General features: G+C 41.4%; 1 protein-coding gene across 1 annotated transcript in view; it reads left to right on the plus strand.

Moving 5' to 3' along the window:
- Window positions 1-15,384, plus strand: part of EIF2B3 (eukaryotic translation initiation factor 2B subunit gamma) — a 97,975-nt gene that overhangs the window by 15,762 nt on the left and 66,829 nt on the right. The window contains exons 4-5 of the mRNA XM_005501029.3: window positions 5,151-5,310; window positions 10,860-10,971. Of these exons, the coding sequence (XP_005501086.1) occupies window positions 5,151-5,310; window positions 10,860-10,971 (272 nt within the window). The remainder of the gene's footprint in view (window positions 1-5,150; window positions 5,311-10,859; window positions 10,972-15,384) is intronic.

Below are 15,384 nucleotides of genomic sequence, written 5' to 3' on the forward strand. Positions count from 1 at the left end.
GTCTTTGGCTTTGCTTGGAGCATGCTAACAAGCAATCAAAACGCTTGCCCACAGCCAAACTGTTCTTTCTCTTTCCACTCTTTAAAATAATAAAACCATTACACACAAACCCCACTGTTAATGCAACATGTGGGTGAAGTTCCAGGCTATTGTGTATAAAACTCTTGGTCTTAATTCCAGCAGTAATTATAACTTGTTCCTCTCTCCCCTGTTGTATGGCGACACTGCAGGAAGTGATGCAAAGTTCCCTCTTTGTGCTTGTGTTAACTTAGGCTGAGTGTAGGAACAGAGTCTATCTAATCTCTTGATTTTATTTTTGTTTTCTTTTCCTGTCAAAGTCTCATCTGTAATACTGTGCCATTGCGAACTTTGGGCATTTAACTTCAGTGTTTTGTCTGTCTTCAGTTCTAGGAGCTTGTTCTACTGCTGGTGGATATTTTGCTTCTTTTCTGTTTATAATGCAATCTGACATTTGTTTTCCTCTTTCTCTTGAGGCTGATTTTGTTCAAATTAGAGATTTCCTTGCAACACATGTTTTCTCATTTTCTAGTCTGCAGGTTTTGAGGCCCTCAGCAGTTTAGGCTACGAGGTCCTGCCCTTGTCTATAACTTGATAGAAAAAGCACAGTGAATACCACTAAAAAAAAATCATCATTTGCTGCCAGCTATTTGTGGTAACCTTGATATCTCCTGTTTGAACAGAAGGGATCCAGCAATAATTGCTGAATATAAAAGAGTTTTTAGCATTGCCTTTGTACACAGGGTGTGAGAAAGTCCAAGGCTTTTTATTTATGCTGGTATATTACACCATATAATTGCATCCATCTTTTGATCTGTGGCATGAATTAGTTCCATTGAAAACATGTTTTCTATTTTTAAATTGGTTGTCTTGAACTGAGTTCTTGAAACATTCTGCTTTTTGGTCATGTTTTTGTGTAGATTTTCCATATTGTACTGGGTTTAATATAATTGTTGACATGTTGGTTTTGAGGGGTTTTTTCTTTACTGTTTTTTTTTTTCCTCTATTTCATATAAATCTCTTGATGTTTTGTATTACACTGTTGTATTTATCCGGATTGAATATGTAAGTTATCTCATAATACCTGAGCATTTCACAGTTTGGAGATATTTAATGGTGAAGCACCATTAACCAGGGTTAGAAAGGGAGAGCAGAGATTTGGTGGCACCAAGTGCTGTGTTTCCATACGAGGCAGACCAGTCTGTGTTCAGCGATGGCTGCACTGGAAGCCCAGCGCTCCATCCATGGTCAGCAGGGACAGAGAAACATCTTGAAGCTCAGATCATAGGTGGGATGATCTCTGCAGGACCTCATTTTTCTCTACTGATCAGCAGCTGAGCCTAAATTCTGAACTTGAGAGTGCGTAAATTGCAAATCTGAGTTTAAATGAAATTACTGAGACCCAGGTGACCCTTCCAAGGAGTGTCGTCTTCTCCTTTTCTGTGGCTTTTGTGATGCTCACAAAAATGTGAGGTGTTCTACCAGCAAGCTGGGGCCGCTCTCCCTACACCTGCATAACACTGCGGTGTTTCCTTCTGTCCCCCTACCCAAAGGCATTTGCTCTTCGCTTTTTGTTCTGCTTGATGGTATTTTCACCTGGTCCATACAGCAGCTTCTGTGGTAGAGCCCTGATCTGTGACAAGGGCTCCTCGGTGTCATAAAAGCGGTAAACAAAATGGTACACGCCAAGTTTGGCAGAGTAGGAAAATGCCAGAAATTCCAAGCATTTGTTCCATGCCCTGTCCATTAGACGGTCCTTCCTGAGTTAAGACCCTTGCTGTGTCCTTCCCGTGGTTGTAATGGGTGTTGAGGGTGCGTTTGTGTGTGCATTTGCCTTCCTTTGCAGTGGTTCTGCTTGGGGTGTGTGCTTGCTGGGGGTTTTTTTTAATCAGTTCATGTTGATTCTTATCGCCTGTTTGTATAATAGTTTGGGGTTGATGTAATCATTGTTACATGTATTTCATTAAGAGGTGTGTGTGTGTGTGTACCTAGGTGTTTGCATAATTCATGAAGTCAAGTATGTTCACATACCCCTTGTTAGCACACTAGGGCATGTAGTGAGTACATACTTCTCTTTGTATCAGTGGCTCACTGGGAAAGGTGCGCTGTATTTATTTGGCATGTGTAATATATATGTAAAAAACCCCACAAGCTCTACCATTTATTTTCTTTCTTCTACACCCACCCTAAAAACGTAAAGAAAAACACACGCTTCTGCTAGGGCTCTAGGATGGTTTATTTTTTCATTCAGCCAGTAGTTTATTCGTTCAGGAGTTGTACACTGGAAAAAAGTGCATCCATTAGACAGTGAGGGCTTTATTTATGAGGGGGGTGGTGTTTCAAAGGGGAGGCTGTCAGGTCCCAAAAGAGCCTTTCATGGTGTATTCTCAGCGTGCTTCTGAGGCCGCTGCTCTGCTCATCAGGAGGAGAGACAGAAATGTGGGGTTTACAGAGCAAGTGTGTGTTTCACTGGTCCCTGCGCTCACTGACGTTTATTTACATATTGGGAGAGTAAATGGGTAGAACAGATGGCAACCAGACATTTGGGGGTTCTGTTCCCGTATACTCCTCAGGGGTCTTGCATTCAGTTTTTGCAAAAAGCTTGTCCTATAGTGAGGAGAAAAAACCCAGGAGCTTGTTCGCAACTATGAAATGCTTGTTGGGTTTTTGCTGTAGTGACAGATTAAAACTTCTAGTAAAACGTGAAATAATTAAAAGGTTTGGTTTACAAGTCAAGATACTTGTTCCTTAGGGTAAGTCCATTGCTGTGTCTGTCTCATTAGTTATTTTCACCACTGGAGTGAATGCATTGAGATTTGAAGCTGGAGATCTCTTCCTTCTGCAAACTGAGTTTGAAAAGTACAGCTCTATGTATATGGGTCTTGGATGCCTTTTGGCCTTTTCTACAAATATCGTAACTCATTTGTGCTCTTGTAAAACCAGAATATCTGACAATTTTGCAGGATTTTCCAAGATAGTTAATATGTGTTTCTTCACTATTTACAGTTATGAAGAGAGATATTTACTTCCATGCCAAGCTGAAATAGGTTTTCTTACTTTCCTTGTCCACACTGGAATGTTGGAGCTACTGCTGCAGTGTGCTGGGCAGCTTGCTTTAGTGGGTTTGTTTTCTTTCCTTCCAATGTGTGCGTGTCGTTTGCCTTAGAGAGTGATATTTAAATCACTTCTCCTGGGCAAAACCATAATATAAAATACATATTTTCAAAATGTGTAAAAAGGGGAATAAATCAAGTGAAAATTGAAGAGCTCGACCTTTTGCACAGCATGGCAAATCAGCAGCTCTAAGAGTTTGTGACGTGATGAATTCCAACGACTTATTGGTAAACACATGAAACTGCCCAGCGTGTGTAGGAGAACCTGTCAAATAATGTGAATACCAGACCTCACCTACAATGTGGAATCTCCTAGTATTAAAGTCTGTAAATCAAACCTTTATATAATAAACCTTTCTGTAATAAAAGGTCGGTGCTGAACTAGTTCGCTTTGAACCGAGGTGGTTTTCAAAAGTAAAAGTAGAATGACTGATCCTCCCTGAGTTAATCAACTCAGGTATTACCAAGTATTTTCTAGTGCCATTCTCATTAAATAATGGTTTTTAAAGACAAATCGAGGAGGCCGTGTCATGCTCTGCAGGGAGGCCTGCAGTGGTAAATGGTAGCACAGAACCTGAAAATGTTAAATGTCAAGAAACACCATCTCCTTGAGACACCTTTAGAGGGTTGATCATTAACAAAAAATAAAGTGCAAACTTGCTACTTTTCTGTAAGCCACGCTGTGCAAATATTATGTTAGGATTAGTTTAAATGAAGATAATTGCTGAACTGGTAGATTTTTGGCACAACCCACGTGAAATACAGACAATTGTTTCTAATTGAGAGTTTTTAGCCGGAGTATATTGATAGTGTGCGTGGTTAATGAAGCTGCTGTGTCTCACTCAATATGTGACAATGTTTCTGTGATATATGCAGCAGTACTGTGAAATACTTTGTAAGGCACTTTGGAATCCTTTGAGATTAAAATTAAATACAAGCCTGTTATTAAATAGAACCTAAATAGGACCTAACTTTTTGTTTTTCCTAATATTGCTGGTTTTAGGAAATGTATCTCTAAACTGAGCCCACCATCGCAGTGCAATTACTGAGCAAATCACATCCTTAAATAGTCTTTGCTTCTTTTTCCCCTGATAAAATAACATAGTTTAAATATCTTTTCCAGTGGTTTGTAGCCAGATGCCACGTCAGCTAAAAAGATTTCTTCAGAAAGATTTCCTTTCGACATCATTATGTAACTAAAAGTAGCTGTTGTAAATGCTACAGAGTTTCATGGCAGTCTGGAAAGCCGTGGCTTCTGTGTCCTGGTTCCTTCCCTTAGGAGCAGGTGGTGGCAGTTCAGATGGTCACGTATTTGTCCAGAGAAGAGCAACATGACTGGTGAAGGGACTTGAACGTAAGACCTATGGGGAGAGGCTGAGGGAGCTGGGGTTGTTTAGTCTGGAGAAGAGGAGGCTTAGAGCTGAGCTCAGCACTCTCTAGAACTACCTGAAGGGAAGTTCTAGCCAGGTGGGGATTGGGCTCTTCTCCCAGGCAGTCAGCAATAGGACAAGGGGGCATGGGCTTCAACTCTACCAGGGGAAATTTAGGCTGGATATTAGAAAGAAATTCTTTACAGAGAGAGTGGTCAGGCATTGGAATGGCTGCCCAGGGAGGTGCTGGACTCGCTGGAGGTTTTTAAACTGAGATTGGACATGGCACTTAGTGCCATGATCTAGTCAACGGACTGGAGTTGGACCAAGGGTTGGACTTGATGATCTCTGAGGTCTTTTCCAACCCAGTCGATTCTGTGATTCTGTATTCTTTATGGTCCAGAGCTGGATAAACATTAACCAAATAACTAATAACAGCGCGACTCAAGAAAAGTGAACTAGTAAAACCCAGTAACTATATTTGTCAAAGTATGGCAGGCCCTGTGTTTTTTAAAGCAAAACAAAAAAAGCAAACCACACAACACAACCAACAAAAAACCCGGGTGTATTTGTTATGTCATCAAATACTAATGCATGTGTGGCCATTTGTATCTCTGAAGGGTTTGGGTTGTTTGTTCTTCTTTGGCAGACCGATGTCTTGGTGTTGAGCTGCGATCTGATCACAGATGTTGATTTGTACGAAGTTGTGGATCTCTTTCGGACACACGATGCTACTCTCTCCATGTTGATGAAGAAAACGCATGAACCCACGGAAGTGGTACCAGGACAGAAAGGGAAAAAAAAGCCAGGTATGTAGATAGGAGTACATATATTTATTTGTTAATAAATTATAGAGGAACCACTAGTATGTATGATACGTTTAGTTATCAGTCGCAGAGTGAAAGAAATAAAAAAGGTACAGATACCTATTTTTCCTCGGATTCCCTGGTGGGGGTGTGACTCGCTTTTTTTCCAGCTCGGAATTAAGTATTAGACACGTGTAATCTTGCAGGCTGTGGTCCAAAGCCCACAAGAGTTAAGGGAAAAGCTCCAGGTGACTTCAGTGAGTTTTGGATCCAGCCCTAAATTTTTGTTGCATATGAACATTAAAACCGTTAGGTTTTTCAAGAGCGCTAAGCATCAGCCGGATTATAGCTGGGAATTTTACCATTGACTGAGGAGCAGCACTAGATGGGTAACAAATACTTCTAGAAATTCTCCCCTCTCATGTGCTGAATTACTGTTCTGAGATCACATCCAGGAGCTTTTTTGCTGGGCGAAACTCCCACTGATTTCAAGGACTTGGTTAGATGCTTATCTTGTCCCTCTTACCATAAAATCTTAGTTAGTGCCTAGTAATCTTTAATGTATCTGTTCTCACAACACTGCTGTAAGGCAGGGCAGGGCTATTATCCCCATTTTACTTATATGCTAAAAGTACTAAGTACCATATAGTTGTTCCCATACCAAACCTCTCTCTTTCTTTTAATGATACCTGTTAAATTGCTGAGGCTTGATTATTGCCAGCGTAGTGGGTCCATGATTAAAGCTCAGAGGCATTACAGTAAAACGAATACGAAAGCATGGCTTCAAACTGTTTGAGAGCAGAGTGAAATACAAGCCAACAGTTGGACTACGGGTGTGTCTGAAAGTGGAGGAAATGTGTTTTTTAAAAGAAAGCTGCTTAGGCTCTGCATGAAAAGATTTTTCTGGAGCAAAATAACAGTAGTAGGGCTGAAAGCATTTAGGACTCGGGCTCTCAAACAGCTCTAAAAGCCCCTGTTTTTCAAAAGGGGGTCATTATCTAAGTGATAATGACACATAAAACATTGTCAAGAGCGTGACTACAGCCAGAGTTGAGCACTCAGGAGTTATAAACTAATAGGTCTATGGCTAAACATCATAGAGCTGCCCAGTATGTGAGCTCTGAGCACACAGTGGGGGGCAAGGAGGTTTATGAGGATAAACAAGATCGTCTGAAGACTCTTGGCAAGTGTAAACACATTAGGTTGCACATGCATTCTTAATTTGCTTGGTTTTTAATGTTTGTGAGCTTGACTTTGTAGCATTAATCTTCCTACGTGTTAGAATTTGTGTATGAGTTCTCAGATCTGTAAAAGACCCAACTCAGAAACATTAGAATTCCGTGACGTGGAAGTGTTTTGACACCAACAGCGTTCTTCTGCGGAGCTGGGTGCTCAGGCCTCTCACTGGAGGCTGCTTGAGCTGTCCTGGGCAGCACTAGGAAGTTGTTTTCTATGAACTGCCTGGGGTCAGACGTGGACCCTTCCAGACCTTTTTCAGTCATTTACTAAAAGCAGGGTAGTGCCAAGTGTGAGGCGTTTGGGGTTCTTCTCCAGGTGCTGGAGCGGAGCACTACATTTTAGGGAGCACGCACCCTCCTGCCTTTTTTGCCTACTTGACTGAATGCATCCTGGTGCTGTCAACTCATCCCTGTCTCTTTTTCCATGCATACTTCTTGCCACCACCAGCCTTCATTCTTGTTCTGTTTGCTTAGTCTCTTCCTTCAAGTAGCCTTGCCAAGAGTCCAGCTTCTCTTTGTTATATATTACTCTTTTCTTTTATACCAGTCCCATCCCCTGTTCTACTTCCAACTTCTTATCTTGACCTGGTTCATTTATCTGCCCATAGTCACCTGTTCTCTTCTGAGTGTCCTTTCATGCACAGTCCCAATTTCCACCAGTTTTCAGGCACTGTTTTCTCTCCCTCCCTTCCAGTTTGTTTTGCAGAGTCCTTGTTGTTTTCCTGTTCTTTCCCCTCACCCTTGTAAGCTTCTAAGTTTTATTTCCTTTTAAAAAACATGTTGCAAAACCACAACAAGCTCTTTCCTCTGGAGCAGTTATCACAGCATGGGGCTGTGGAGCCTCATTGCTTGTGTGCTTTGCTCCTACCACCCGATGGTACAGAAGACCGTAGCTGGCACCTGCTGTTTGATCAGTTCTAGGAGCTGAGGAATTGAAACAACCTTTCCTTAAGAATGAAATATGCAGACATTTTTGCAGCAGAAATAGAAGTGTTGAAAGAGCACGTGAAACTGCAGTTTTTCAAAGATTTATATTGGAGTCAGATGGTAAAAAGTACAGTCCTGATACACAGGTCAGCAGCGCTTACTGACGGTCATGCTGCTTCTCTGAAGAACTGGAATACCAGAGCTTTCAAAGGGAAGTGCCACCTAATTGTTTCAGTTGAGGATAAAAGAAGCGGAACTGTTTTTGCTGAAGTTTTCCAAATGTTCCTTTTAAGGCAGACACCATTGGAAGTTTCATCCCAAACAGTTACAATTTGATGAAGTTTGTAAGCAACCGAAGGCAAGATATTAACATGGAATGTGTCAGGCAGATTCCCGTAGTGCGTGGCACTATCTAAATCATGACAGTTCCATGTTTCTGTATACTTGTACTGTATTGTTCAAGTGTTAGTATTAGGAAATGGATCCTTAGCCCTGACAAGCCACTAGAAATACTTGCAGCTTTACTTATTGTTTCACTGGTCCCACAAATTCAATAATTTGTGGAGAAGGAGCAACAAGACTTTTATCTTGCACATGCCATGGAATCCAATGCAAAGTCATTGCTTTTGGGGTTATTATTAAACATTCAAGAACTATGATATAAGGAACATTTTTTAAAATTAACATGAATTGCAGTGTTATGCAGCTATAAATTCATACTGGTGGTTTCATGAAATGCTTAATATAACTCAGCTGCAAGTTAGAGGGTGAAGTTCATTAGCTTTCATACTTGGGCGGTCAGATATGGATGACAGTAAGCTCATTGGCTTCTTTAATTGAGGCATGGCAATAAAAAAGTGTGTTAGTGACTGGTAGTAACCCAAATAAACAGAGTGTGTCAGGAATTCAAACACCCAGAATGGAACCATGTGCTTAAAGATGACCTACAAGGGATTAGATGGAAAAGAGCATCTGAACACTTCTTTGTTTAAAGAAAGGCAGAAAAGATGGGGATGGTGACTCTTTCCTGCTTGTTTTTCTTGTCTTGAAAGCAGCAGGCATGTCATCACTGGTATTCCCTGTATTTGCCAGAAGACGTCTTGGTGGTCTTGCAGGCTGCATCGTGTGAATTCTCTCCCTTTAATTGAAAGGGTGGGGATACTGAATCTTTAACAAAGGTGTCTTTTTCCCAAATGTCAATTAATTACGTTTGATTGAAAAGCATTTTAGAAAATCTGACTGAAAACTATTTCTTCTCATCACCGAATTGCTCAACTTCCATTCTCTCGTGATGTCATGATTTCTTTAGGTCATTAAAGCTCTCAGAATTGATGGGGTCCTAACTTCTAAGGCAGTAAATTGCAATAGCTGTGTCAAATCCTTATTTATCTCTTGTGAGGAGGCAAAACACATCCTGAATTCAATTTTTATAATTTAAACAATTTTTTGGTTACCATCACTTCAGCTTTAACATTTTTCTCATACTTCCCTTGCAGGGATTTTATAAACTAGTTATGTATTTGTCCTTCCATTTATTTTTCCTCACTAAGTAATGCCAGTGTGATTTGAAACAGCATGCTTGTAGCTCTGGGTAATTGATTTTAGTAATACATTTTATCATCTCTGAATTATAAATGTAACACTACTTATTGCCAGCGTGCAGGAAAAAACCTGAGCTAGTATCCACCACAAAAACAGAATGTTCTCACATGGTTTCACTGTTTCTTCGTTCATCCACACAAGCAAGAGAAACCAGTTTGGTGGCAATCATGTACCTGGTCCTGTTGTCATCAAGTTTTCTTTATCCCTTATTGCATAGAGCTTTGCTGTAGCACTGCAATACATTATGTGTCGGAACGGGCAGGAGATGGGGAGCCATGAACTGAGCTTTGAGAGAAGTGTTGGTACCTTGACGGTGAAAATGGGTCACTGTTGTGTTTGTAGCTGGTCAGGAGACCCCAGTGAGGTGGCCGTGGTGATGGGTGGTTACCTCCTATCCTCAAACTTCATCGCTTCCCTTAGCATGAGGATCAGCGCTGCTTTCAAGACTTATTTCTGAGTTTTTCAGCAAGTGAGCTTTAGCCTAATTGTATTATACTTAATTTGTCATAGTGTTACACATTCAGGCCTATTTTTGAACTTCTTTGCTGTATGATTGATTTCCGAGAAGGGAAAAGGGGATTTCTGAAGAGGGTATGTTGATCACTTGGATCAGAGGCTGCCAGTAGCAGAACTTTCAACAGCTGTCTGGATTTACTGTATTTTGGTCGTGGTTATTGCTATGGTAACTCTGAAGGAACAATAAAAGAAAAATAAGGGATGGGGCCGAACTGGGGAAAATAGGGTTAAAAATAGTTTGGCTGAGAATTAACTTAAAGAATTAACTGCTTACAGAGCATGCTGTTACTCCAGTGTGGTTACAGGCTTAGAACTTAAGAGATTGAATATTTTCCAGTTTGGCTTAAAATACTAGTATTTAGTGGGAGAAGAGAGGTTTTTGCTAGAACTGTACCATGGCATTCCTGTACAGCCTGTGTTCCTGTAAAGATCAGTGTATGGTTGCCACCAGAGTGATGGCTCATACTACAAAGTACAAGTTAGAGGAAGCTGCCACCACTGTATTCAGATGTTGTGGAAAACTGCTCAAAAATAAATGCTTTACATTGACCAAAGTCACTGTTAACGCACAGTCGCTGATTGCAGGAGATGGGAATTGCCACAATAATAGTGTGACTACTAGGTATTCTTTTGCTTGGCAGTTTTCTAAATAGATATTTAAGCCAAGTTGAGCCACCCAGAAACGTCAACAGTAGGAGTCTTAGAATCTATACTTTTATGTGTGTTTGTATATGTGATTTAGGTTTTCTATTGCTATGAGTACTTATCTGAAATATAACAGGAGATCAGTTGCGAGATAGTTATGCCTTAACTGAAACCATAATCCTCTCCAGACCTCCAAATTCTAACGTGGAGTGATTTATGATGAAGAAGAAGCAGCTGGATTTTTGAGAACTCTCTGCTTGCTTTGGATTTGTTGTGTAAATTCAGGTAGCAGCTTTGGTTTTTTGTTTTTTAAATGAAGAGAGAGAGAAGGAAGGCATAGCTCAAGATGGAGTGTTGCAAGTCAGGACCTGTAGTTGGCATCTTCATAAAAAGGAGGCAGAAAGCTTGCAGGGCCAGTGTTTTGAACGTCAAGATATATATCAGCTACCCTGACTGAAAAGAAGTTAATAAATATCGTGGATAAATTTTGCAAATTCATTGATTTGCTGGATTAGTCTGAAACCCAGTACTTCATACTTCGGGGGTGGTCGGTGGTCCCGTTTGTCTTTGCAGCCTGCATTAAGACAGGGTTGTATAATGATTGTGTTTGATTTTCTACTTCAGTGGAGCAGCGCGACTTCATTGGAGTGGATGACACGGGAAAAAGATTGCTCTTCATGGCTAATGAAGCTGACTTGGATGAAGAACTTGTCATTAAAAGATCCATCCTTCAGAAGTAAGCTTACTTGAGTCCTTGTGATAGATACTGAACTTGTAGTGGGGCAAATAACACTGGACTAGGAGTGATGGTTGAAGATAAAGTAGGATAAGAAGGGAAGAAGAAAAAGCAGCTTTTGCAATATTCAGGGAGTCATATATTATTATCCATTACATCATTACAACCAGATGATAAGCTTGTCTGATATCTTTATTGTGAAAAATTCCAGGGAAGGAAAATGAATGGGTGAAAAGGTAACTCTCCTTGAAATGAAGCCAGTATTGCTGTAGTTCAGGTACAGGTTAGATCGAGAAGTGGTAGATCTATGTCCAGCACTGGAATGCTAGTCTCATTGGCCGAGTCAAAATGGGTTTACAGAGCATCTGAGAGGGGCTCTCAGGTTTTCATGACACTCTTATGCATATAAGGCACAAAACCTCAGCTTTCCAGGCCCAAAAAGATTGATTGGAGAATCCATGTTATATCCACCATTAAACTGCACTGAGGACTTGGATGAATTTATTAAATACACCAGCCTAGCTGAGCTTCCTGCACAGCATAATTTGTGTCCATTAGTCGAAGAAGGAAAGATGGCTTGCTGCTCCTTATGCTCTTCTGTACAGTGATTTTTTTTGTGTGTTCTCCAACACACCTTGTCTAACACATTCTGTGTAAAGCTCTGCTGGCTCCTTGAGAGGCCACCCCTTGTCATCTGTCCCAGGCTGACAGTCTGACTTTCACCTCTGTGCGATTAGACACCTGTGGGGCAGCCAGCTGAGCTGGGAAATTCATCTCTGTGGACCTTGTAAGTCAAGCATGTGGACATCTGATGTCTGCTCCCAGATAACCTCTTCTGTGGACCTGCCTCTGCTGGTGCTGTGGCCGCAGCCAGGTGTAACCTTCCCTTGAACATCCCACTACCAAACTCAGGGGAGGTGCTGTGTGCCCGGGAAAGACGATGGCTCTTCTGCCCAAGTTTTAGGATTACCCGAGACAGAGGGTGGTCGTGAGTGAGCCCTGTTAACTGTTGTGATGGAAAGAGCCTGTCCCAGTGTGTTCCCACTGGCTCTCTCCTGGGATTTTCTTCACCGTGGCGGGGGCCAAGCTGCAGGAAAGCCTTCTGTACTTACACAGCAGCTGATCTGCATGCTGTAGGAAATTCAGCACCGTTGCATTCTGTGGTTTTGTGCAAACAAAGACGTAACAGGTCTGTTTTGGGCTAGGGAGGAATATTTTATCTATAGTTAGTCTTGGGCTTGTCTTTATGGCTTTCTCCTGACACTAGTGGGTGGCTATAATACAACAACTAAGAAATTGCTGTAACGTGTGATCTTAGTTGACCTCTGATTTTACAGGTTCATCTAACCAGAGGATTCTCATTCCTGTTACCCTATAGCTAAATTAATCAGGCTTTATCCTGCAGGCTAAACTTTGCCTTCAGGAACACCTGTTCAGTTACATTGTCTCCAGCAGATCTTCTTAGGTATAACTGTTTGGGATTTGGTAAATGTAGTGTTAGTGATATACAGATGGGATCAAAATCTGTATGTTTCTTTTATTTCCATATGCACAACCATCAAAGCTAATGTAAAGTGTTAACCACCCTCCAAGTAAAGCCCACAGAAACACGAAAAGATCTGCTAAGTATTTAAAAGGAGGGAGGAAAAAAGCTTTGAAGCATCAGGTAGAAAGAATCGTTAGGCCAGTATCCACCTGGGTGAGCCTCTGACATCTGGAACTGCCTGCTGTGGGTGCTCCCGCGCTCTGTTTCACAGCTCCCACCCTGGAGAAGCTCTGAGGGAAGCAAAATACTATATGGAAATTGTCAGATATTTTCAAATGAGGCAATTCCAGGGTAGCAACAACTGTGGGAGCTCTAGGAAGACAAAGTGCTGGCAGCTAATGATGTTTTAACCACTGTGTTGTCTAGACCTGCTCAAGCCCTGATTTTCTTATGTGAGAAACAAAAGCGACGCTTAAAACGATCTTTGAAGTCTTTCTTTTTTTAATACATCATAGTAAAGCGAGGAGGGAAAAAAAAAGAGCAAGCCCAATCTCGTTTTTCTTCATGGATCACTTGAAGTGACTGACTTTCAGCTACCATGTTCTGTTTCTTGATCTCTGGGCTTTGTTTTGATGAAATAACAGACTTTATGGCAAGATGGGAGAATTTCCAGTACACTCATTTGTTCCTCTGTGAAATACAATAGACATCTTGAGGGTGTTGCTTTTGTTTGTTTTGCTTTTAATGGTCCCTTTGAAGGGCTATGGTGGTCTTGTTACATGAACTCTAGAACTCCTTTAGTGCTTGATCCTTTTCTTTTGCTGTTTTCTTTTTTCTCTCCCTTTTTAAGGAGGGGAGTAGAAGGAGGAACAGGGAGGGAGTGGTGAAAGGAATGGGAAGAGTGAAGACGAACTTTGCTTTAAAGCTCGGAATCTCGTTACTGGTAAAATCTAGATCCCATACAGAAATTGTTCAAAGGACCGTTGGCTTCCCCTCCTCATAGGAGAGAAGTTGTGTTGACAAAACATCCAAAGCTATAGAACACTAATTTAAGTCCCTGAAGAAAAACCTTTTTCCTGACCTTTGCCTTCTTCCTATCACTGGATTTCACGCTCTTCACTTTCCTGCCATAAAAGAGCAGCTGGTGGGGAGGGACAGGGGAAAACACACATTCTCCCGAGTACCTGTTGAGTATTAAATATTTATTCGCTCTTGACTCAGGCATTTGTTAATAATGAAACTGTTACAGAATGAAACATTTTAATAGGATTTCCAAGTTCATGGTGTAACCTCTTGCTCTCAGTTTGGTTAGGATTTCTCTTCCAGATTTGTCGTCTTGATTTGTATGGGGGGGTTTGTGAGTTGTCGACAGCTATTTTGGTTTTGGGAATGCCTCTCTGCGTTACACCACAGAAAGGAGTCTGGATTTGGATCTTTTGCTTGCCAGAACAAATGTGGCAAAACTTTCCATTCAGCTGTTAAAATTGTCCTTTCTTTTTCCTGTGCTGTTAATCACCCTGATGACAAGTCCCACAGGTAGCAGTAAACAAGTGCAAAACAGCATCAAATCCACCCATCCAGCCACATTTTGCTGTGCATCAGGATGGGCCAGGGGACAAAATGTGTCGGCGGTGCCTAGAGAGACTAATGCTGCTGGGGGAAGCATTTTCAGGGAAATGATTCCCTGTTCAGGTACTGAGAGCTTATAAAAACCCATGAACAGCCTGTGCATGTCATTCACTTTGGCAAATAGTTGCAAGATGAGATACTAGAATGAAAGAAATACAGTTCGGGGAAGTTTCAGAGCCAGCTTAGGGCCCTTTGAAGAGAAAAAAATCAAGGTATGTGCTCATCCCTGGAGCCTGATTTTGCCGGTGACATCTCTCTGACTTGGGTCTTGGCAGGATGAAGGAGTGAGGAAATGATGAGAATTCCATAGCTGCTGCCTTTGCTTTCAGAAGGAGCAAAGGTATTTGTTTTCAAAGCAGAATTACAATGGATGGGGAGCTTTTTGCTCCACCTCTGATATTTATGGTCATGCAAAGTGAGACAGTAAAAGACACCTGTTGGAGCAGGTCTAAATTTGGAGCATTTCCTTTTAAGATCTTGTGGGCTGTGTAAGGGTGAGTTCAGCCTTCGTGGGTGTTCTCTCTGCACAGACGCAGGTGCAGGGCTTCTCCTACAGAATATGTTAATAAATCACCATGACAATTCCAGCTACTTATTACCTCATGTGCTTCAGACAGAAAGGAGTACCTCATCTATAAATATATACAGAACTAACATTAGTAACCTTGAGGTAACAATACAGATCTGTTTTTAAGATATTTTAATAGAAAGAGGGGGGTAAGATGAGGGAGTTTTTTCTTCCTTTTCCCCTTGCATCATGAGAGTAAAAATGAATGGTGTAGTATAAATTTAAAAGTCAGCATTGCCAAGTGCCTGGGTAATGGGAGTTCAGGAATAACTTTGATACACTTGATTTCCTTTCAGTTGCCTAGGGATATTGCCTTTTTTTTTTCACTTCTGCTGATAATTTGTTTTAAAGGAGTGGATCATATATAAACACCGTGCAACTTCCGTAGTGTTTCTGTTCTCTGAAACTGCCCTCCTTGGGAAACTGGCACCTCTGAAATACGCCGCCACTCCTGCGGGGGTGGGTTTGTTCATTTGTTTTCCTTTTAAAATGTACTTGCACCAGAAAGGGAATGACACAGGTATAGGCAGATGCTCCACTGTGTGAAGCATCCTAAAGCAGATGATGGGCAGATGTTCTCTTCCAGATCCAGCTGTGCTGATGAGGGGGGCTGCCACCTCCAGCTTGCCCCTAGCTGGATATGTGACTGAATACTTCATAAGCCACCTGCGTCAAAATGAGTCGCATTACTTTTAAGAGATTAAACAGCAGGACTTTTATGATTTGGTTC

The sequence above is a fragment of the Columba livia genome, chromosome 8 (genome assembly GCF_036013475.1).
Source record: "Columba livia isolate bColLiv1 breed racing homer chromosome 8, bColLiv1.pat.W.v2, whole genome shotgun sequence".
NCBI classification, from domain to species: domain Eukaryota; kingdom Metazoa; phylum Chordata; class Aves; order Columbiformes; family Columbidae; genus Columba; species Columba livia.